General features: G+C 40.7%; 1 protein-coding gene across 27 annotated transcripts in view; it reads left to right on the top strand.

Moving 5' to 3' along the window:
• Positions 1-24,719, top strand: part of LOC105488785 (dynein heavy chain domain 1) — a 75,693-nt gene that overhangs the window by 10,833 nt on the left and 40,141 nt on the right. For 24 of the 27 annotated variants that reach the window (XR_011610881.1, XR_011610883.1, XR_011610882.1 and 21 more), the window contains 8 exons: positions 1,371-1,574; positions 1,653-1,763; positions 4,074-4,230; positions 12,504-12,758; positions 12,869-13,006; positions 13,142-13,193; positions 21,732-21,997; positions 22,088-22,331. Coding sequence is in view for 24 of the 27 variants with exons in the window: in XM_071075166.1 (XP_070931267.1) it covers positions 1,371-1,574; positions 1,653-1,763; positions 4,074-4,230; positions 12,504-12,758; positions 12,869-13,006; positions 13,142-13,193; positions 21,732-21,997; positions 22,088-22,331 (1,427 nt within the window). In the remaining 3 variants the exon portion in view is untranslated. The other 3 variants (XM_071075170.1, XM_071075171.1, XM_071075186.1) reach the window with 3 other exon arrangements.

Below are 24,719 nucleotides of genomic sequence, written 5' to 3'. Positions count from 1 at the left end.
TGCTTGCCTTATTAAACATTTGTAGAATGAGTGAATTTCCTCCAAAGGAGTAGTGGCCATTGCGAATGAGAAGGGTACTCCGTAACTCCTGGCCCTACACAGAAACAGCAGCCTCCATTAAGTAGGTCATAGGAAAAGGAAATACCTCTTGGGAAGAGCCAGGGCTCAGTTAACATAGGCAGCCTCACTGTGGGAAGCTAAATGGCCCACTGATTAAAGGAGGGGCATGAGTCAGGTAACTTTGGTTTTAAATCCTGTATTGTTCCCTTAACTGTCTTGGGCAAAGCTTTAACTTCTCTTTGTTTCAGTTTTCCTAACTGTAATTTGGGGATATTAGTACTATACTTGAGACACTTTAGTAACTTTGTCAAAAACAAAGCAAGGTTTTAATATGACTTGACTTAGCATGTCCATTCTGGTATCTATCTAAAATGTACTTAAGTCACTTGCTTAACAATGTTTTCTAGAAAGTTGAGAGAGATAAGAGATAGAGGAGGGCTATTTTATCTCTTAGGCATTATAGGACCTATGATACAGCTTTTAAAGTGCTAAAAATATATGTAATACTTAAAAATATTGCTGGCTCTGAGTTATATAAAGAAAACAGAAAAATAAAAATAAATGCTTTATTAAATGTATCTAAACATAGCATTATGCTAACTGGCCTACTGTAACTAGATACACCTATTATATCACTACATATATATTGCATTTAATGTGGGATATAGGTGCATTTTGCTGAAGTAAGAGAACCCAAGACCAACTAAGATTTTTAAGATGGCTCTGAAGGTACTTGTCTAGTTAACTAGGTTGCAATTTTCCTCTTTATTTGCCTGTTTCTAATTTTCTAGTCTTCCTTTGCTTTTCTCCAATCTCGGTTACTCCACCAAATAACATTCTGATTATCTCTGCATGTCTTTCAGTACCCAAGTATGTATGTATTTTATCATTTCTAGAAATGAGAATTTTTCACATTTATCATCTCTAAAATTGGATGCATCTTACAAATTGATGGAATATCTTATTAGAAGCATTTTTATCTTAGCATTTCATAAGACAATGCTGCAGCTTATGGTGGACAGTGTCTTAGATTTGATGGGATGTAAGATATCTGCGTGTGAAGATATTAATTTCTTGGAACTGGCTAGGTGCCTTTTTCTTTCTTCCTATCTACCTTTGGCTTCGGTTTCTTAATAATATTTGTTTCATCTTTCTAGTTTAAAAATCATTCTGTTCTCTTTCCCCCTTTTTCTCCTTTCTTCTGCCTGCCTTCCTGTTTCCCTTTTTCATCTCCTCTATCCTCCTTTGGTCTCTTAAAGTCTGACCAAGTTACCAGGGCCTTCACTGATCAGAGCTCTTTTTTTTTAAAGGCCTTACAGCCTGATGGTGGTGCCACCCGACAAGGTGAATGCCGAGCACTACATCTTCTCTCCCTTTGGGATCTTGCACGTACATCCTGTAGAAGGTAGCGAGACGATGACACTGGGTACCTGGCACCATCACTGTGTTCTCTGGCAACAGCTCCAGTCCATTCCATTCTTTAAGTATTGCCTCTTACGCAAGTCCTTTACCTGGTAGGTAATGACAGATATGTGATTTGGTAGGAAATGGATGACAGCAACAGTATATTATCACTGACCTCTAATTTCTAGTTGGAAGAAGAATGTGAGATTGCAGGGGCTGCATCGACTCCGGAATTTCCTAGAGAATCATCTGCTCTTGGCTGTGCCCCACTTTGGAGCTGGGCTACTCCATATTAGTAGGTGAGGTATTAAAAACACAACTTCATTGAGTTTTTAAAAATTAGTTTTACTAAAGGTAATAGTATGTTTGTTGTAGAAAATCTGACAGATACAATAAAGCACAAAGAAAAAAAACCTTTAATCCTTCCAACCACTATGAACATTTCGTTGCGTATCTTTCTAGTCTCTTTTCTATCACGTATACAAAATGTGATCATATCTTACATACTGTTAAATAACCAGTTTTTTGTTTGAATATATATTCTGAATATATATTCTGAAAAGATTATATTCTATTTCATGAATAGAATATATTCTCTATGGAGAATATATGCAATATTCTCCAGGTAATTATATATCTTAAACCACTTGCTCTCACGTAATTATGTGTAATGTCAGATCTGGGGGTCTAATTCAGTTGTTTGAATCCAAACTCTCTGTTCTTTCCAAGATATTACTTGGATACTTTTTTTTTTTGGAAAATGTTGGTTATTCCTATTTTCAATATTTCCTTGCTTTCCCTACGTGACTCCTCAGCTACTCTTAGGTATATTCTGTGATAAGAGTTGCAAATTCAGATGCCTAAAGGGCCTAAGCAGGAAGTTTTGAAGGAATGCAGTGGTTTAGGTGGAAGACATTAGGGAGCATGAGAAGTGCAATCTGGAGGCTGCATCTAAAGAGGATAGTCACGACTCAGTTCCAACTAATTGTTGCCATTTGGGAATATAGGTCCAGTGTGATCAGCCACCTTAAATTTCAGGATTTCCTAGAAGTCCACATTTTGTTGTGAAATTTCTCACCTTTTTTTTTTTTTTTTTTGAGACGGAGTCTCGCTCTGTTGCCCAGGCTGGAGTGCAGTGGCCCGATCTCAGCTCACTGCAAGCTCCGCCTCCCGGGTTTACGCCCTTCTCCTGCCTCAGCCTCCTGAGTAGCTGGGACTACAGGCGCCCACCACCTCGCCCGGCTAGTTTTTTGTATTCTTTAGTAGAGACGGGGTTTCACCATGTTCGCCAGGATGGTCTCAATCTCCTGACCTCATGGTCCGCCCGTCTCGGCCTCCCAAAGTGCTGGGATTACAGGCTTGAGCCACCGCGCCCGGCCCAAAATTTCTCAAATTTCAACCAAATTTTAACTCAATTTTTTTTTTTTTTTTTTTTTTTTAAACAGAGTTTCGCTCTTGTCACCCAGGCTGGAGTGCAATGGCATGATTTCGGCTCACTGCAACCTGTGCATCCTGGGTTCCAGCAATTCTCCCACCTCAGCCTCCCGAGTAGCTGGGATTACAGGCATGCACCACCACGCCTGGCTAATTTTTTTAATTTTTAATAGAGGCAGGGTTTTGCCACGTTGGCCAGACTAGTCTTGAACTCCTGACCTCAGGTGATCCACCTGCCTCGACCTCCCAAAGTGCTGGGATTACAGGCATGAGCCACCACACCAGGCCTTCAAATTTTTATTAAAATACTGTATGCTAGCCAACTCTTAGTGACTCATTTTGAAAAACTTTTCCACTGAATTTAACCCAGTTTGCAACTTCTGCTCTAGGGGGTTTCATCCTCCAGTCCAGCCTAATCATCATGGTGTAATTAAGAGCATAAGGGCTTGGGAGGCTGGACAAATCTTATTTAGACCTTGAGTACTAGCAAGGGACTTTAGTATTTGAGCCTCAGTTTCCTGATCTTAAAACTCAGGTAAAGATTTCTACATTTAATTCTGTAATGAGAATTAAACGAGACTGTGAATACGAAGTGCCACATTCAGTATCTCTCAGTAGACACTGAATAAGTGATGCCCATTGTGACCATCCTGTCTGATTATTAGGAGTCTTTTATCTTTTTCAAGGATGTTTACAGATGTGGCGTTCTCTGGGGCTTGGGAGGTATGGATAACAGGATTGAGCTTCCTCAGGGATGGGCAGCCCATAGAGAAGTTCCAGTTTCATTACATTTGATCCTAAAATTTACCTGTCCACCTAGACTTTTAGGACCCTTAGTTTTCTCTATTCCAAGGAAGAAGCCTCTGCTGTCTCTCCTTCTAAGTCAGATCTTGGTACTTATTTGACCCTCTCTTCTAGCAGAGAGATCACTAGGTATAAGCACTTGCACATACCCCAAGCCTTTTCTCAGCTTGTATAGCTGAGAAAGCAGCTTTCTGGGCTTATACTCTTTCAGAGAACTCTGAGAGGGAGCTGTCACTATTGGTCACTGTTGGTAATGTTACAAGCTCTGTAACTATTTGTGCACTCTGAGGTAAGTTAGGCTGAGAAGAGGTCAAAGGTATCTAAGGAAGGATTGGGATGCCAGCTCTGACCAGCTTAGTCCTTGATTCTAGGCTTCTGCAGGAGCTACACTCTGTATCCTGGCTACCCCAGGAACTGGATCGGTGCTATGAGCTTCTGGACCTGCAGAAAGCTCTAGCCAAGGAGAAGCATAAGGCTCTACGACTGCTCCATCGTTGCCTGAACCTCTGCACATCCATTCTTCGACTGGTAAGAGGCTCTAGTTTATTGTAGACCTTTTCTCCAAGTTGAGCTCCCCAGAGTTTCAGCCTCCTTTTGTTAAGTTTCTCCTGGAATCCACTGTGAGACCTGGACTCTGCAGTTGAATCAGAGCCATTTTCCTGCCCAGCAACAGCAGTTTCTACTCTCGGATGGACGAATCAATAACAGGTGTGCAGAGGCTTGGACTCGACCTTTCCCTGCGGGTTGATCTTGACCTAGGAGCAGGGAGGAGAAGGAATATATCAATGTTTATTTTGTCTGTTGTTTATGCCGACCTTTGGGAATTAGGGAATTTGAGAATAGGAATCCTGGTCTTTTATGCTGCTGAGCTTATCTTTGAACCTATCTTAAACTTTTGGAAGGCCACTGTGGTTAGTGGAAGGATGCAATGATGGAATCCTTCCTAATTATGTGTATGTTGCATCTGCAATGCACACCCCCTGCCTAGAATTCTGGGAGGCCCTCCTGTATACTTGCCTCTTGCCATGGCCTGTTATCATGGTTTGTTGTTAGGTGGGGCTGGATATTCACACAGGACTATGGCTAATTACCATGTATAGATAGTCCAGTTCTGAGAGAGGAGGCCCACCCAGGTTTTGTGAAAATAACTAATTAATGTGAAGGAGGTATACCTTGCCTGGCTTGAGCCAGGTTTTGGGTTCTACCTGTTGCTCTAAACTCCATCAGAGCAGGTTAATCACAAAGGACAGAACTCTGAAGTCCAAAAATGGCCTCAACTGCAAGGAATTTCTTTTTTTTTTCTTTTTTTTTTTTGAGATGGAGTCTTGCTCTGTCGCCCAGGCTGGAGTGCAGTGGCACGATCTTGGCTCACTGCAAGCTCCGCCTCCCGGGTTCACATCATTCGCCTGCCTCAGCCTCCCAAGTAGCTGGGACTACAGGCGCCCGACACCACGCCTGGCTAAGTTTTTTGTATTTTTAGTAGAGACGGGGTTTCACCGTGTTAGCCAGGATGGTCTCCATCTCCTGACCTTGTGATCTGCTTGCCTTGGCCTCCCAAAGTGCTGGGATTACAGGTGTGAGCCACTGCACCCGGCCGACTGCAAGGAATTTCTATTCCTAGGAGGAAGCAATAACTTCTGTTGATTGCTCTTGGATGAAATCTTAAATGTTTAAAAATACCTATAATAAAACATTTTCACAAAATTTTGAATAGTCAAATTCCTTCCCCTTCTAAGAATTACCTATCCTCCTTATCCTACTCTGTTTTCCTTTTTCTGTCTTCCTTCTCACCTTTAAAAATACTATATAATTTGCTTACTATTTTTACTAATGTCTCATGATAGATTGTAACCTTCACAAGGGTAGAGATCTTTGTTTCATTCATTGATGTATCCCAGGAACCTAGGGATATTATTGAACGTCTTTGCACAAAGACGTTCAATAACAGCTCCACAGAGTTTCAAACCTTGGATTTAACAGAACCTCTGTGTATTTTACAAGTTTGTATTGATTGGACTCTTCAGTGATATCTTCTTTGGATGTTTTAGAAGTGTGGCTAAAAAGGAAATTCATAGTCTGTCTTCAGGAGGTTTAGAGGAAAGGGGCTAAAGGCATCAGCAATGTCAGGATCCTAAAGCCAAGGTGCAGGAGTGAAAAGGAGACAGCGGCCTTTAGCCTTCAGGCAATAAATGCTGGACCTGCCCTTGTACCAATCTGAATGAGGCGGGAGATGGGGGGTGAGCTGCTCCACAGCCTTTCTCTACCTCTCAGTTCCTCAATCCTACCTTTAATGTTACAAAAATAGTTATAAATTTTTGAAATCCAGCAGTCAATTTTTTATATGAAGGTATAATTCATATACAGTAGACAAATTTTAACTGTACAGTTGTTGAATTTTTTGCATTTGTATTTGTATTGCTATATATTTGTATACCTGGATCATGATAGAGAACATTTCCAGCACCCCAGCAAGCTCCCTGGTACCTTTTTCATTGATAACCCCGCAGAGGTAACCAGTACTTTGACCTGTGTCACCACAGGTTAATTTTGTCTCATTTTGAATTTCATATAACTAGAATTGGACAGTGTGTGCTCCTTTTTGCCTGACTTTTTTTCAGTCAACATTATGTTTGTGAGATTCATCCATAATGTTGTAGGTATCAGTGGTTCACACTTTTTGTATAGCTATGTAGTATTTCACTGTATGAATGACCACAATTTATATACTCATTCTCCTATTGTGGACATTTGGGTTGGTTCCAGTTTTTTGCTATTATGAATAATACTGCTATGAACATTCTTGTACATGCATGCCTTTTGGTGAACATAAGCATTTATTTTTGGGGGATATATATTCCAGGAGTGGAGTTGCTAGAATAGAATATATGTATGTTTTACACTGCCAAACAGTTTTCCAGAGTGGTTGTACCAGTTTACATTTCCATCAATGATGTTGATTTCCAGCTGCCTGCCTTTCTTTCTTCCTTTCTTTCTTTCTTTCTTTCTTTCTTTCTTTCTTTCTTTCTTTCTTTCTTTCTTTCTTTCTTTCTTTCTTTCTTTCTTTCTTTCTTTCTTTCTTTCTTTCTTTCTTCTTTCTTTCTTCTTTCTTCTTTTTTTTTTTTTGAGACAGGGTCTCACTCTGTCGCCCAGGCTGTAGTGCAGTGGTGCGATCTTGGCTCACTTCAAGCTCTGCCTCCCAGATTCACACCATTCTCCTGCCTCAGCCTCCTGAGTAGCTGGGACTACAGGTGCCCGCCACCACGCCCAGCTAATTTTTTTTGTATTTTTAGTAGAGACGGGGTTTCACCGTGTTAGCCAGGGTGGCCTTGATCTCCTGACCTCATGATCTGCCTGCCTTGACCTCTCAAAGTGCTGGGATTACAGGTGTGAGTCTGGCTGTGTCTCCCAGGCTGGAGTGCAGTGGTGTGATCTCAGCTCACTGCAACCTCCACCTCCTGTGTTCAAGTGATTCTCCTGCATCAGCCTCCCAAGTAGCTGGGATTATAGGTGTGAGCCACAATGCCCAGCTAATTTTTATATTTTTAGTGGAGACAGGGTTTCACCATCTCACCCATACTGGTCTTGAACTCCTGATCTCAAGTGATCCACCTGCCTTGGCTTCCCAAAGTGCTAGGATTACAGGTGTGAGCCACTGCACCTGGCCTCAGTTGCCTTTCATTCTTACCAACACTTATTTTTTTCTTTTCCCTCCCTCTGTCTCTCCTCTCCATCCTTTCCTTTCCTTTTTCCTTTCCTTTCCTTTCCTTTCTCCCTCCCTCCCTTCTTTCCTCCCTTCCTCCCTTTTTACCTTCTTTCCTTCCTTCCTTCCTTCTGTGATTTTGTATTTTGACACAATTTCAAACTTATTAGAATTGTAAGGATAGTAAGATAAACTCTCACATATCCTTTATATAGATTATTTTTCCCATTTGCTTTATCGTTTATGCTCTTTCTTTTTGTCTAAACATGTACACATTATTTTCTAAATCATTTGAGAGTAAATTGCAGGTATCAGCTCCTTTACCCTTAGTTTGTTTTCTGTTGCTATAATAGAATACCAAAGACTGGGTAATTTATAAAGAATAAAAGTTTATTTGGTTCATGGTTCTGGAGGCTGGGAAGTCCAAGAGCATCTGGCAAGAGTCTCATCCCATGGTGGAGGGTATCACATAGTGATGAGACATGAATATGAGACAGAGAGAGGAGAGGGGAAATCAGGCCAAACTCATCCTTTTTATCAGTAATCCATTCCCATGATAACTAACCCACTCCCATGATCAAAACATTGACCCTTTCATGTGGGTTGAGCCCTCTTGGCTAATTACCTCTTAAAGACCCCATCTCTTAAAACTGTTACCATGGCAATTAAGTTTCCAACACATTAACTTTTGGGAGACACATTCAAATCATTCAAATCATAGCAACTCCTATATATGTCAGTATGTTTTTTCTGTGAACGAGGACATTTTCTTTTATAACTATAGTACAATGATCAAAGATTAGGAAATTTCACTTTGCTACAACTCTGTTATCTAATCTCCAATCTTTATTCAAAGTTTGGCAATTATTCTAATAATGTCCTTTATTACTATATTTTTTCGTTCTTCAGGATCCAAACCAGAATTACGTATTGAATTCAGTGCTTACTTCTCTTTAGTCTCTCTCATATGGAACAGTTCCTCAGCCTTTTTTTTCCTTACTTGCTTCAAGGCGTGACAACTCTACAATATGACTAGAACATTCCAAAGCCTCCTTCCCCACTCCAGATCAGATCAAAAATAGAATTTAGCTGAGATCTTGCTGGGTACTGTCCCCTTCTCTTTTCTGCTTTGTTTACTCCCTTAGAGGCTCTTGTTTCCCTGAAGATCATTCCTTTAATAAATCACATTTCTCCAAATCCCTGTCTCAGGGTCTGCTTCTAGGAAACTCAACCTAAAAGAATATGTGTTAGGCCAAGCTCATTCATTGTTGTATTCAAATATTCTATAGACACAATTTTTTTTTTTTTTTTTTTGAGTCAGGGTCTCACTCTGTCACCCAGGCTGGAGTGCAGTGACATGATTTTGGCTTACTGCAACCTCCACCCCCTTGGGCTCAAGCCATCTTCTCACCTCAGCCTGCTGGGTAACTGGGACTACAGACATGGGCCACCATACCTGGCTAATTTTTGTATTTCTTTTGTAGAGGCAGGGTTTTACCATGTTGCCCAGGCTGGTCTCAAACTCCAAGCTCAAGTGATCCTCCCACCTTGACCTCCCAAAGTGCTGGGATTATAGGCATGAGCCACCACACCCAGTCAAGACACAGTGATTTTTTAACCTCCTTTGTCTTTCAATTTCTGAGAGATATATGTTAAATATCCCTTCCTACCTACAACTATAGATTTGTTCATTTCTGCTTGCTGTTCTTTCAGTTTTTGTAACATGTATTTTAAAATAATATTTTAAAATCATTTTAAAATACATGTTTTCACTCTCTTTTGTTTTGTCATAGTACTCTAATCACTCTGTTTGTGTGTGTGTTTTGTTTTTTTTGAGACGGAGTTTCATTCTTGTCACCTAGGCTGGAGTGCAGTGGCATGATCTTGGCTCACTGCAATCTCTTGCCTCCAGGGTTCAAGCAATTCTCCTGCCTCAGCCTCCCGAGTAGCTAGGATTACAGGTGCCCGCCACCACACCCGGCTAGTTTTTGTATTTTTAGTAGACATAGGGTTTCGCCACATGGGCCAGGCTGGTCTCAAACCCCTGATCTCATGTGATCCACCCACCTCAGCCTCCCAAAGTGCTGAGATTACAAGTGTGAGCCACCTCACCCTGCCAATACTAATTTTTATGTACACCATAAATTATGTATTTATTATGTTTGCTGTCTCCCTCCTCCTGGAGGGGCAAGGACTTAAGTATTCATTCACTAATATATCTCTAGTGCTTACTGTAGGGTATGCCATTTAGTAGGTGCTCAGTGAGTATTTGTTGAGTGAATGAATGACAAGTATGAATTTTTATCCATGTCGTTCCCAAGAGGAATAAGAACCTTGGCATTATCGTACTTTTCTTTCCCTTCCCTCTTCCTCCCATTACTCTTATATTGACATCTCCTGGAATTTACTTCAAGATTGTTATGAACATTCTTGTTTTATAACCTACTCATTTGCCTTAGTCCACTCAGGCCTCTATAACAAAATACCATAATCTCGGTGGCTTTCAAACAACAAACATTTATTCTTGGAAGCTGGGAAGTCCAACATCAAGGTGATGACAGATTCAGAGTCTGGCAAGTCTCAGTCCTCATAGGTGGCACCTTCTTGCTGCAGAAGGGACTAGCCAGCTCTCTGGGGCCTTTTAAAAATAAAATTAACAAATAAAAATTGAATATATTCAAGGTGTAAAATGTGATGACTTGATAGATGTATACATTGTGTAATGATTACCACAATCAAATTAATTAACACATCCATTACCACACAGGCGGTACATTAGATTCCCAGAACTTGTTCATCTTACAACTAAAAGTTTGAACCCTTTGAATAGAACTATCATATGATCCAGCAATCCCACTTCTGTGTATATGCCCAAAGGAAATGAAATCAGTATCTCAAGGAGAGATCTATACCCCCATTTTTAATTGCAGGATTATTCACAATAGCCAAGATATAGAAACATCGATGTGTCCATTGATGGATGGATGGTTAAATAAATTGTGATGTTAATACATATATACAATAAAATATTATTCAGTCACAAAAAGAAGGAAATAATGCCATTAATGACAACACATATGAACCTGGGGACATTATGCTAAGTGAAATAAGCCAGACGAAGAAAGACAAATACTGTATGATCTGGGACCTTTTTTTTTTTTTTTTTTTTTTTTTAAGGGCACTAATCCTATTCCTGAGACTGGAGACCTCATGACCTAATCACCTCCCCAAAGACTCCACCTCATAATACCATCACCTTATGGGTTCAGATTTCAAAATATGAATTTTGGAGGGACACAAACACACAGGCCATAGCACTATTTAAAATTAACAATGTATCTCACAGATTTCTTTACCCACCAAATCTTTTGTAGAATACTTTATCCTCTTGGATTCATTTTCCTCTGCCCGGAATATATTAATACTATTCCTTATTTTTTTTAAGGGAGAATCTGTGGATGGAAAATTTTCTGAGTCTTTGTATATCTAAAAAGTGTTTTTATTTATCCTCAAACTTCAATGATACTCTGACTAGGCATAGAATTCCAGGATTTTTATTATTTTTGAGACAGAATCTCACTCTGTTGCCCATGCTGGAGTGCAGTGGCATGATCAGGGATCATTGCAGCCTCGACTTCCCGGGCTCAGGTGATCTTCCCACCTCAGCTTCTCGAGTAGCTGGGACTGCAGCAGTTGATACCACCACGCCCGGCTAATTTTTTGTATTTTTTGCAGAGATCAGGTTTCACCATGTTGCCCAGGCTGGTCTCAAACTTCTGAACTTAAGTGATCCACCCTCCTTGGCCTTCCAAAGTGCTGGGATTACAAGCATGAGCCACTGTGCCCGTCCTAAACATTTTTTTCTTATAATTTGTACGTTATCACCCCTAGTATTGGTGCTTTAAAAATGTATACTGATTATGTTCTATGGTATTAGCAATTATTGTTGTCATTGGTATGGTTTTATCCTAATAGCACTCAGTAGGCTCTTTCAATGTGAGATTATACATTCTTTTTACAAGCATTTACTGTGGAACTACCCCATGCCAGGCCCTGTGTTAAGCAATAGAGAAATGAAATAAGGTGTAATAAGATCGCCTCCTAAAGGAGCTTACAGTGTAGTCGATGAGTTATATAAATAACAAAATCATGGTACACTAGACTAAGGGTTATGAAGTGGGAAGCACTGGGTATTGGGGAGTATTGTTAGAACATGGAAGAGAACACTTCACTTAGTCTCATATACAAAATCATCATACGCATAGGGCATGTATGTATTTGATGTCCCATGCTTAGGACTTAACTGTCTTACGCTTGGGTCTGAGAAGATTGGGGCTTGAGCTCATGGATACCAGAAGTACAATTCGCAGACACCAATCAGTTCTAATCACAAGCTCTAGGGAGCATCAAAAGGGACAGGAGAGCATGGAAGACAAAGGATCCATCTGGCCAAGCATAGCTTTCTGGTACCTCTTCTCTGTTCCTCAACAGTGAAAGCCCAGAGTGTTGGCAATTGTCAGCAGCCTTTATAGGCTGGGGAACCTCCCAGATCTGGAAGAACCCACAAAAAGACTCCCAGGCTCTTATTCCACATTCCCTCTCCTCTAATAGAAAGTCTATATCAGTGCCCAGAAACAGCTTCTATTGTAACATAAAGCAATATCATTCTACTCAGCAGGCCACATCACCTGGCCTAATTATTACCCAGAGTCCATATCCTGAAATTATTATTTAGCTTTATTCAGCCCGTCTTTTTTTTTTTTTTTGTCTCTTCTATGCATTGTGAACGCTTACATTTACATATACACAAATTTTCTATTTGAGTTTCACCCTGGGGGTTTTCAGTAGACAGGCCTGGCCTACTGTATTAGCACATTGTGACCTCTCAATATGTGTTCTCTATTTCATATCTTCTCTGGTCACTTAAAAATTGAGGGGGTCAGGTGGGGTGGGGGTAAACTCTGCTAAAAAGGAGCCCTCCATGTGTATATCTAGGTTCTAGGTCCCAGACTCCAGGACCTGAGAGTTTGCACAGACTAGTGGGTGGCTGGTTTGCTCTCCATCACCCTATCTCTGGTGAGTTTCCACTCTATGCTTACAGGTTCACGAGGACACATACCACATGCAACAGGGCCTACAGGAGCGAGTGCAAAACTGCGACAGGATCAGGGCAGGCCAAGGCTCCATATACCTTCAGAGGGTACAGCGCAAACAACTGGAGCAGAAGCTGAAGCAAGCAGAGGCCTGGTGGCTGCAGCTGGGAAAGTTTGCCCGCCTGGTCGACTACATGATTTGTCAGAGCCTCATTTCTATCTTGGAAGAGCAGATAACCTCTTTTGTGGCCAACATCCTTCAAGTGAGGTGGTGGGTGGCATATGTGGAGGTGGCAGGCAGTCCAGGGCCAGATGCTGAGGAATGTGTACTGACATCTAGCCCCTCGACCTTTCCTGACCCTTTTTTTTACAGGCCCCAAGGCAGAAACCCTTTCTCTCATCACAGCTGGTCTTTGATGATCATGACCAACTGTCTCATGTGCCCTGTGTTGAAAATATGATTCAGATTCTAACTGGAGGCCTACAGTCTGTCAAGACCTCTGCCTTACAGGTATTCTGGATTGAGCAGAGAGCTGGCTGTGGGAATTCCCAGTTCCTATCCTCTGAGTAATCAGACTCTCACAACCTGGTTTGAATCCCTCATTGTTTTCCCATTTCTGCCCCTTCTCCATATCCTGGCATGAAGGTAGTACAGTCTGCAGACCTGAAGACCTCTTCGGATTCCCTGTATTCTGAAGGTATTTAGGGAGACCTAGGCAGGGGGTAGGAAGGCCGAAGGAGGGTAAGGGCACAAGTACGAATGGCATGGGAAGAAGGCAGGAGTTCCAGGCTATAGAGTCAGGCATTGGGTGTGGATGGAACAGCTCTAACCTGGGTACTGCACATGTGTGTTGTGGGTAGAAAGGTCAGGGAGTGTTTTTGCTCACAAATTCACGTGCTTCTGTGTATGTGCGTGCAATGAGAGGGTGTATGAAAGAGTGTGAGTATATTGTCCTTCCAAACCTGGTTCATCCAAAACTGTGTGAGGTTTTTCTCCAGTGCCATAATTGCATTGCATTTACTACTGAACTTTATTGCTAAGTAAATTTGTACTTGTTTGAAGAGCTCTGCTTGCTCAACACTTGCTTTATGTCATATAGCTCTCTTTCATTTCATATGGATTAATTCATCGGTATTATTGAAACATTTCATGGTTACTAATTATTATTGATTATCAATCTTCACACTTATTAACCATCAGGGTGGAAACATATCTTCACATTTCTCTTATTTAGGATACTAATGCTGTCACAAATAAAATCATTAAATGCAATCAGTCACATCTGACTCATCAATACTTTTTAATTTCCCCATTCAACTTCTATCAGAAGAATTAAAGACATAGCATTAATTTTAGGAAATAGGTGACAAGGAGCAAAAAGGTTCATTGCAAGGATTCTGTGTCTTTTACAAATTATACACCAGTTGGGGCACGTTATTTTCCCCAAATAAATTTAGGTTAATTGATAGAGACTATTGATATTTGTTTTACATGGTGCTGTGGAAAGAAGTAAGGCTCTGGAGTCAGACTCATTAGTTTACTAGTCTGCAAAGTGGGAATAACAAACATACCTAACCTGAAGAATTATTTTAAAGATTAAAAGAGGTCATGTGTCTAGTATGGTGCTCAGAACATAGAAATACGTGCTACAGATGTGCCTTCTTACTTTATTAGTATTAAAGATGTAGATAAATCAGACATTTCACAATATTTTCTCACCATATGCAGTACTAATTCATGTTATAAATATGCTGTAGTATTTTTTGAATGGTTAAAAGGAGCAAAAAAAAAACCTCTTGCATTTTTAATCTAATTTCCAGTGAAACTGAAAATATTCACATTAGGTTGTCCCTTCTGCTTTTCAAAAAGCACACAGACTGGTATATTTAGGGGTGAAATGTCATGATGCTTGTATCTTACCTTCAGAATGTTTAGGGGAATGAAAAGATAGAAGGAAAACCAAATAATGCAATGTGACAAAATGTTAATAATTGTTTAATCTAAATGGATGAATAAGGGTATTCATAGTACCATTTTTTAAACTTTTCTACAAAATTTGAAGAAAAAAGGGATCTGAATGGAAAATCAGATTAATAGAATGGAGTAATCAAAACCAAAGTTCTTTTTGTTGTTAGTTTGTTTTTGAGACAGGGTCTCACTCTGTCACCCGGGCTGGAGTGCAGTGGTACAGCCTCAACCTCCTGGGCTCAAGTCATCTTTTTGCCTCAGCCTCCCAAGTAGCTGCAACTGCAGGCACATACCACCATGCCTGGCTAATTTTTAAATTTTTTGTAGAGATGGAGTCTTGCTATGTTGCCCAGGCTAGTCGTGAACTCCTATCCTCAAGCAGTCCTCCTATCTTGGCCTTGCAAAGTGCTGGGATTATAAGCATGAGCCACCATGCCCAGCCAGACCAAAGTTCTGTTGTCCTTAAATTCTTTAAAAAAATGAAAAAGTTTTGATTTGCATTTCTCTAATGATCGATGATATTGAGCTTTTTGTTCATATGCTTATTGGCCACATGTATGTCTTCTTTTGAAAAATGTCTGTTCATGTCCTTTGCCCACTTTTTAATGGGGCCATTTTTTTTTTTCCTGTAAGTTTGTTTAAGTTCCTTATAGATGCTAGATATTGGACCTTTGCCAGATGCATAGTTTGCAAATATTTTCTCCCCTTCTGTAGGTTGTCTGTTTACTCTGTTGACAGTTTCTTTTGCTATGCAGAAGCTCTTAAATTTAATTGGATCCCAGTTGTCAATTTTGGTTTTGTTGTGACTCCCACTTATAAGTGGGAGCTAAATGATGAGAACTCATGGACACAAAGAGGGGAACAACAGACACTGGAGCCTACTTGAGGGTGGAGGGTGAGCAGAAGGAGAGGAATGGAAAAAAACAATTATTGGGTACTAGAATTAGTACCGTGACAAAATAATCTGTACAAAAAACTCCTGTGACATGAGTTTACCTATATAACAAACCTGCACATGTACCCCGGAATCTAAAATAAAAGTTTAAAAAGTGGAGTACATTTTGAATAAACGTAAAGAAGTAGCAGTTAAGGCCGGGCGTGGTGGCTCAAGCCTGTAATCCCAGCACTTTGGGAGGCCGAGGCGGGCGGATCACGAGGTCAGGAGATCGAGACCATCCTGGCTAACATGGTGAAACCCTGTCTCTACTAAAAAAATACAAAAAAACTAGCCGGGCGAGGTGGCAGGCGCCTGTAGTCCCAGCTACTCGGGAGGCTGAGGCAGGAGAAGGGCGTAAACCCGGGAGGCGGAGCTTACAGTGAGCTGAGATCCGGCCACTGCACTCCAGCCTGGGCGACAGAGCCAGACTCCGTCTCAAAAAAAAAAAAAAAAAAAAAAAAAAAAAAGGAAGTAGCAGTTAAAACACTACTAGTAGTCTTTAAGAAAGATGCATCTAACTGAGAAAACTTTTACTTAAATGAGGCAAAATTTGTATGGCCTTTTAACTAAATTATGAAATAATTTCAGTAGCCCCATTTACACACAAAAGTATGAAAATTAACTCCTTTTCAATAGAAATGTATACATTGACTAGATTCTAATCACTAAAAGAATACTCAGTGTATTATTAATAAAATAGTTGCAACATATTCTCCAGTCTTAAACTGTGTTCTCCAATATTTTCCACAGAACATTTTACAACTAAACAAGAGTATTACTATTACTATCTGACGTCCTTACAGTCTTATCAGATGTTTTCTGCAGTTCAAAACTCAGAAAGCACAATCAGATAATCACTTTTCTCATCTGTCAGATGTCAAATTCAAAAACCTTAAACTTTAATATGGCAATATCCTATTAAGATTGGAATAACTCTTTGATATTTGCGGTAAGATAAATCTGTTACACTGAAAAGAGACGAAGAATTGCCTAATTTTAATTATATAATCTCTTGATATACATTTTGGTTGGGATAGCCGAAATTAGCTTGGAGATGTAATGTAAAAAATGAAAACTGATTTTTTGCAAGGGGACTGCACAGGGAAGGTCTCTTTGGAGTATGAGGTATGAACAGTAGGACCAGGAAGAGGAAATATAGAGGGAAGCAGTGTGACTGTGAGTAGACTTATAGATGAGAGAGAAGGAAAGATTTCTTTTTTTTCCTTGCCGCTCTGTGAGAAAGAAACCCTGGAGATATGAGGAGTCGTATAAATATGTTTAACCAGAAGCTTTGCTCTGTGTGGAATGTCTGAGTCACTCATTCAAGGAAACCTATATTAAAGATCTATATCATTGAAGCCTTTCAAGTTGGATTGATATTTTAAAATTCAACTCCATGTTGACTTATATGTATTATATCAATACATATGAATTTTCAGTTGAAGTCCCAAATCCCTTAGAAATGGCAGGTAAATTACATTTCTTTGATTTAGTTGATTTCAAATTTCTTCTTATGGCCAGGCACAGTGGCTCACACCTGTAATCCCAGCACTTTGGGAGGCCGAAGCGGGAGGGTTACTTGAGGCCAGGAGTTCGAGACCAGTGTGAGCAACATAGTGAGACCCTGTTTCTACAAAAAATTTACAAATTAGCCAGGCATGATGGTGTGCACCTGTAGTCCTAGCTACTCAGGAGGCTGAGGTGGAAGGATTGCTTGATCTCAGGAGTTTGAGGCTGCAGTGAGGCATGATCACACCACTGCATTCCAGCCTGGGTGACAGAGATACCATATCTAAAATTAAAAAGAAAAAAATTCTCATTATAAGCAAAGTTTATTTCATTCTTACCTTGGCTATGAAGTTAGTGATTTTTGTTTTGTTTTGTTGGTATGTTATTTTGCCAAATTCCATTAAAAATAGCTTTTCTTTCCATCGCTTGGAATCACAATTGACTTTGTACAGCACCATATTGCCTGAGCACTCTCATAGGTCTTGGCACCTTGAATCACTGCTCTTCAAGATTGTCTTATATTTTGGAGCTCATGAAACAGACAATTACTAAATTCAAAGGTACAGAAGAAGTAACAGCACCCATCTTCACAGAATTTGAAACTAGAATATCAGGAAGAGAACCCCTGTCTCTCAAATTTCTGATTATCCTTTTTTCATCTCTGTGCATCTTTCCAGTTCCCCTGTCCCGATTCCTGAGACCAGTTATCTCCGCTTCCTTTGGGCTTTCTGCTCCCTTATAACTACTTCTTTCAAATAACTTAAACTTTTTATGGCACCAACTCCATACTTGACTTTATGTGATCTTTAAGTTTTCCTGTCCATGAGACTGATTTAGTTCCAATTTCAAGACAAGGAGTATGATTGATTCAGCCTCTCCTGTAGATTGCATGATTTATTCATAAGCTATGGCAAGGGGATGTGTCATGGTGCGAAATAACTGGCTTTTAGCTACAGGCAAGGGCAGATCCTCTTAGAAGGTTGTGTATCGTGGGGGAGGTTGCAGTCTTCAGCTGTGCTTGTGTTTGGCTATAAACATCTATTATATGGGCCTGAGTATGGGGGTTGATTTTGGATTAAGTAATCTTAACTCAAAACTACACACCTATAACTAGAAAATTCATAATGCAGCTAGATTCAGCCACAGTGGCCTAAACAACAACAACAACAACAAAACAAAACAGGAAGTCTTGAAGTAGGTGCTTCCAGAGCTTGTTCAGTGGCTTAAAAGTGATCATCAAGTACCAGGTTCTTTGTATCTTTCCATCACTCTTTCCTGCTTTTAGCTATATTTAAGAGCCAATTCTGTAAGAGAGGTATGTGTGGCAGAGGAGGCCGCAATGAAGTGGTTTTTGTTTTTTTGTTTTTTTGTTTTTTCATTCTCAGGCTTGTTGCCTCATAGTTGCAAGACAAGCTGCAATGTCGAGCATCCCATTCTCAAGCAAAATCAGGCAGAAAAGGAGAGGCAAGATTAACAAGAGAGCTCTGTGTCTGACTCTCACTTTTTGCCAGGAAAAGGAACCTTTTCCGGAAACTCCCCGTCAGATTCACTTTTACATCTCACCATCAAAATCTGCGTCATGTGTCTACCTCTAGCTGTAAGAAAGGCTGGGAAATAAATGGCTGACATTCTCAGTGTCTCATGGAAGGCAGTTCTCCAACCATAGAGGAAGGGAGAAGGGAATAGCTATTGGGCAATCAACCAATGTGCCTTCAGAGTTCCATTCTTCAGGTAGTCTCTGTCCACCTGGCAAGCAAGAGAATCACCAGCAATCTCTACATCGTCATTTCATACTATACTCTTTCCCTTCTATCCCTCACTTAATCTTAGTTCAATATCTTTAAGCCTGCCAGCAGTCCTTGTGTTGAGGTATTTCTAGTGATTTTGTTTGTCCGAAGGTCACTTTTTACTACATTTCTCAGGAAGGGCTTGTAGGAACAAAATTCTGAAGTCCTTCTATGTTGATAACAATTTGTACCTTTTGAAAGTTAGTGTTGCTGAATATAAAGTTGTTGGTTTATACTTTTTTCCTTTGCATATCTTAAATATGTTATTCTGTTTTCTTAGGATATTATGAGTTGCTATCAAAAAGCCTCTGATAATCTAATTTTATTTTCTTTACAAAATCACTTGTTCTTTTTGCCTAGATTTTTTTTCTTTTTTATTGAAATCTAGTTATTTTAGTTAGAATATGTGTTGGTATTGAACATTCTGGGGAAGAATTCTCAGGTATGTTCTTTCAAAATGTGGCTTTATATCTTTTTTAAATTTCAGAACAGTTTTTCTGAATTATAGTTTTTAATATTTGTTCTCTTCCCTTGCTTTGTTTTCTTCTTCGGGGAATCCTGTTACTGATACATTAGATCCTTTTCACCCATCCCCAGTATTTCTCCCTTTCTCTTGAAATCTTCTAAAATTTTTTAATTTCCTTTTTAGTTGTATAGTTACCTTATTTTGCCTTCTATTTTTCTTAAGAAATTATCCTTTGAGTTTGTTTGCTCTTATGTCCCATTTTAGTTAAATTTCCGTTATGAAATTGTTTCTTCTTTCATTTCTAATTCTTTCCATAGTTCTGTCACATAATTTCTGAGTTTTTCTAATTCTGATATGTGTCCTCTCATGACTTCTATCATGTTTCTAGTGTCTTTTAGCTTGTTTTGAAATGGGCTATAGTTTTGCTCTGGTTTTTGACATGCTTTCATTGTCTCTAGGGATTTATTCTACACCTTGCTTTGTTTTTTTTTTATAAAAGCTTGGTATGGGGTTTGATGTTGATACTTTTCTGCTGCTCATAGAAAACTGGAAATTTTAGCATTTCTTAACTTTCAAAAGAAGACTTTTTCAAAATAGTTCCCTGACCTCTGAGTTTCACTTTATATTGTTTTTCTGTATTAAAAAAAAAAATGATGGCTTACTTTTTGAGGTTTTCTGGTTTCCCTCCCCTACCTTCATCTAGACTTTTCCTTTTTCTCTGTGGCTGCTCAATCTTTATTCTACTCGCAGGATTTTCTCCATGACAAGCTCTGTCCCAAAAGGGAGCCCTGAGTGTTTGGTTTCAAGAGTACACAGGGCATAGATTACTTAAGCTTCTATAGACCTTACCTCACCTGTTCTTGGAGGGGGTAAAACCCCCTTCCAGTTTTACCTGCTGTTCTCAAATGGGCCCTCTGCCTCCCAGTAAATGCTTGATGGCTGTTTGGGGGTTTTCTTATTCTTAGGTCCATCTGTTGCTTCATTGTTTCCCTCTGCATCATTCATCACAAATGGTGATGCCATGTGTATTTTGAGGTTGCAGGTGGTTTGACCCTACCTACTTGTATTTTAGGATTTATGAGGATCCCTTGTCCTCATTTGTTAAAAAATGTTATCCTTGCATTTTTGGTTTTACTATCTAATTGTTCTATCATTTTTATGTGGGCATTTGGGGGAGATTTCAAAATGATGCTGCCATTGCCATCATCTTCTCAGAATCTCTTCTGGCGTTTTTTTTTAAAGGATCATTCTTGTTCTTATATGGAGCAGAGACTGCAAGGTGTAGGAGGCAAGGGCCAATGCAGGGAGAAAAGTTAGAAGGCTTTTGCAATAATGCCGTAAGAGATGATGGTGACTTGGGATGGGGGAGAAGGGCAGGTGGTGGTAAATGTGGTGAGAATTGGTGGATTCTGGATATATTTTAAAAGTAGAGACAACAGGATTTTTAAATGGGGGGATGTGTTGTATGTGAAAAAGAGTCAAAGGTGACTATAAAGATTTCAGTTGGAGAAACTGGAAGAACAGAGTTTCCATTTACTGAAACTGGAAGACTGCAGTTTTGGCGGGGAGGAATTAGAGTTCATTTTGGCTCTGTTAAATTTGAGGTGCATGTTAGACACCCAGATAGAGAAGTGAAGTAGGCAGTTATTTAAATGGGATTGGAGTTAAGTGAGAGATCTGGGCTGCAGATAAATTTGGGAGCAAATAGATAGTACTTACAGTCATAAAGCTGGATGAGATTTCCTGGAGAGTGAGTACAGCTGGAGAAGAGAAGAGATCAGCTAAGAGTACTATAGGGCTTGGGTGTGGATAGTATGGCTCTTATTTCTGGACATTTTAATTCTTTCCTTTATTTTGTGTCAAGTTTTAACACAAATACTAAACTTGTCAATTAACCTGTTCCTAAAGAGTTAATGAGTGGCTAAGTTCAAGAATATTCTTTAAGACAGGTAACTGAGGACTGGCATGTTCAATATTCCTTCCCACCAACTCCTATGTTCTGCAGATGCCGGAGACTACAAACTACACTTCCCAGACTCGCCTGCAGCTAGGTGTCATATACAATTTAGGATCCACCAGTTAGATCTACAAAGGACTTTGATTCAGAATTGAATTAAGTGGGGGAAAGTCAGGGCATATGCCATCCATTCTGTGGATCATAGCAGAGGCAGTGTGTTTTGTAGTTGACGGTGTGACAGTGACATCCCATTTTGCCAGGCAGCATGCAGTGCTAGATGCTCAACCTACAGTGGTTTTGTATCTTAGCTCTTCTAATTATTCTGCAACCCATTTAATATTCTGTAATAAGTCCCTCCCTGCTTAGACTAGCTAGGGTAAATTATGTAATTTGCACATGAACCCTAACTAATAAATCCCCTCCATGGGTCTGGTATTTTACATTTGTGATATAGATGTATGTGTTAACTCACTCATGAGCAGAGAATGGGTGTGTGTGTGTGTGTGTGTGTGTGTGTGTGTGTGTATGTACACACTGAGGGCAAAGACAAGGGAAGGTTGTTTGTGGGCTCTGGAGGGTACTGACCGACAATTATGGCATGTGCTCCATAGAAGAAGATGAAGAGGAGGACTCAAAAACCGAATTTCTGATGCCCAAGTTCCAGGGCCAGCCCAGTGATGCTGTGAGCATCTTCTGTGGCCCGAATGTAGGATTGGTGTGGCCCTGGAAGTCTCACCCAATTGCTGGTATCTTGGAGGTCCGCGGGTATCGGCTGCGGGGCCAGTACTTCCCCTGCAATTATAAGCAGCTGGAGGAAGATCTGAACAACAACCCTCAGATCCAGCAGGCACTGAATATACAACAGGTGCTGCTGGAGGTGAGAACAGTGGTTTAAGGGATAGGGTACTGCCCACCAATTCCCATTATAGCCACCTGCCTCTGCCCTAAACACCTTGTCTGCCCTTAGGGTGTGCTGTGGGAGGTGCAGGAATTCTGCAGGGAACATCATTGGATAACAGGCATTTATGAATTCCTGCAATCCTGGGTGCCTCAGAAGCTGGAAGACATGAGAGGTGGTCCCATCAAGAACTACGTGACACTGGTGAGCCGCCTAAATGTTTGGCAGGCCCGTGTCTCCAGTATGCCTGTCGAGTTGCTCACAAAAGGCAAGTTGCTGCTACTTAGCTGCCGTGATGTACAGACAGAGATGGGTAAGCACTACTTCTCTTCCCTCTCCTCCTTCCCTTTTCTCTACGTCTATTCACATGGCCTGCCTTGGTCCTGGAATGTCCTCCAGAGACCTTTCGGTGCGGGCCTCTTATTGGACCTATGAAGCCTTCCAAAGCCCGATGGCCCTTTCCTTTGCCATCAAAGGTATGCTCGCTGCAGAGGCCAGCCTCTCTGTTTTGTCTCTGCTCATACCCTGTATTCCTTAGGAATCATGTTCCTGTGCTTGGGCTACTAAGCTCAGTGTCTTTACAGGTTCTTGGGAATCTAGGGTGCCTTCTCTCTGCATGTAGCAGAGTGAAATTTATACTACAATTTGCATGTGTAAAAAGCTACTCTCTAACTGATCTTGTCTTACTCTGTAGTCCTAACTTCTACTGGCAGTGAAAGAATGTAACCTTTCCAATTAAAGAAAGCTCCTTTCATTTAAAGCAGTCACTTTTGGTCCGATTCAGTCTATTTGGGGTATCTGGGCAATTGAAAATTTATACTATAGTTCTGGGTTGTTTTTACTCTCAAATGTCTTTTTCTCCCTGTTCCTTCCCAAGGTGCCCCCTGTACTGGGGAAGGCTGGTGGGCTGGCTTCTGAGGTGTAATACTTCCTTGCCTGGTCTCTGCCCTTCTGACATAGCTGCTTCTGGTGCTGCTGTGTCCTGGGCTGGTAGAGCTGGGGTGTGTTTTCTTGGCCTTATAGGGACCTGGAGTGTCTATCTTTGCTGACCCGTCCTTGCCTTGGCATTTGCTGGCATAGCTGATCCTTGGGGTTTTAGTGAATCCTTCATCCAGTCTCTGTCTTAGGCTGGCTACCCCCACGGCTTTTGCTTCAGGGTCCCTAGCCCCTCAACACAGGAACTTCATCCAGGCCACTGGCTATCAATTCTCTGCTATCCTCTGTATTCCCTGCCATTTGGGAGTTGTGGGAAACTGGTAAGCATTATATCTGCCCCTCTTTTTACTACAACACATAGCAGTATGATTTCTACTCTGCTGTGACTATTTCATGTTAGCAAGGGGCACCCTAAAAGATAGTCTCTTCGCAAAGTTCTATATAGAAAGTGGGGCTCAAGAGCATTCTACTATCTGTTTTCTCCTCATCCCATCTCAGGTTCCCTCCTCTTGACACTTCCTACCCCTACTAAGCCAATGCCCAGTTGTTCGTATCCCTGGGTCTCTGAGAAATCTGGTTTATGACCTAGTCTTTTATCCTCTTTCTCCCTTCCCATAGGAAGGATATCTCATGCTATTTTGTACTAGCTAGTGCCTCAGCCTAGGAGTTCGCCATAGAGAGGCTCACAGTGGGGTAGATTGGGAAGCCAGTGATTTGTTCTTTTCGGAAATATGGAGGTTGTTCTCTTTCCTCACCGAGCCTCAAGGATGGCAATAGCCAATAGTATCTACTTCCTGTGAAGACTAAATTCTATTGGACCCATGGCTCCCCAGGCCTGCTTTCTTTATGAAGGTTAGAAGCCACTGGGGCCTGGAAAGAGTTTGCTTGAATGCTCTGCTTGCTTAGCCTTCCCTGTCTTGGCTCTCAACAGAGGAAAGCACATGTATCATTAGGTATCCAATAGGCCACTGAAACTCCCTGCTCTTGTACAAGGGGTTCGGGCTGGCAAGGCAGGAATGGGGAGGACCTATGATTGTTTTGCCTTTTCTCTGGTCCTGTTTTGGTCAGGCTTTACTTCACTGCTGCTCCAGAAAGCTCATTGTTGTTCTAGTTTGTTAGTTTCTTGATCCTCAGTTCAAGACCAACTAGCCTCTTCAAGAGGAGCAGGTGGAGAGAAATAAGCACTGGATTTAGAACCCTGTCTCTGTTTTTCACTTGCTTGGTAACTTCAGATTACTGTGTTTTAGTTTCCTTATTTGTAAGCTAGGCATGATAACACAGTCACTCACAGGGTTATAGTAGGGATGATTAAGTGAGATATTATTTGCAATACTCCTAGCATTGAGTGTGGCATGCAGTAGGTGCTCAATAATTTTTTTCATTTCACCTTATCCCCTTGTGTCTACTCTCATCCTTCTTGCTGATTGAATTTTATCTAACCCTCTAACTTAACTCTGTTGTTTCTCTTCTTCCTGAGCTCGCTTGAACAACGAATGGCATAATTATACACTCTGATGAATTAGCTTCACCAGAAACTTGGGGTCACCCTTTACTCCTCCCTCTCCTTGATGTTACTACATCCAACGTGTCACCAAATCCTTGTCATTCTTTTGTCCCCTAAGTATCTCTTAAATCTGTTTTTATCCATCTCCAGCTTCTAATCCCAAGGTAGTCCTGGGGTGTATGTGTGTGTGTGTATATATATATATATCAATGCATTGTTCCTTTATACCATATGGTGTCACTGTTGAGCTCCCATCTGCCT

This window comes from Macaca nemestrina, chromosome 12, assembly GCF_043159975.1.
Source record: "Macaca nemestrina isolate mMacNem1 chromosome 12, mMacNem.hap1, whole genome shotgun sequence".
NCBI lineage: Eukaryota > Metazoa > Chordata > Mammalia > Primates > Cercopithecidae > Macaca > Macaca nemestrina.
Note: the sequence above shows the minus strand (reverse complement) of the source record. Positions and strands in the feature narration are given on the sequence as shown.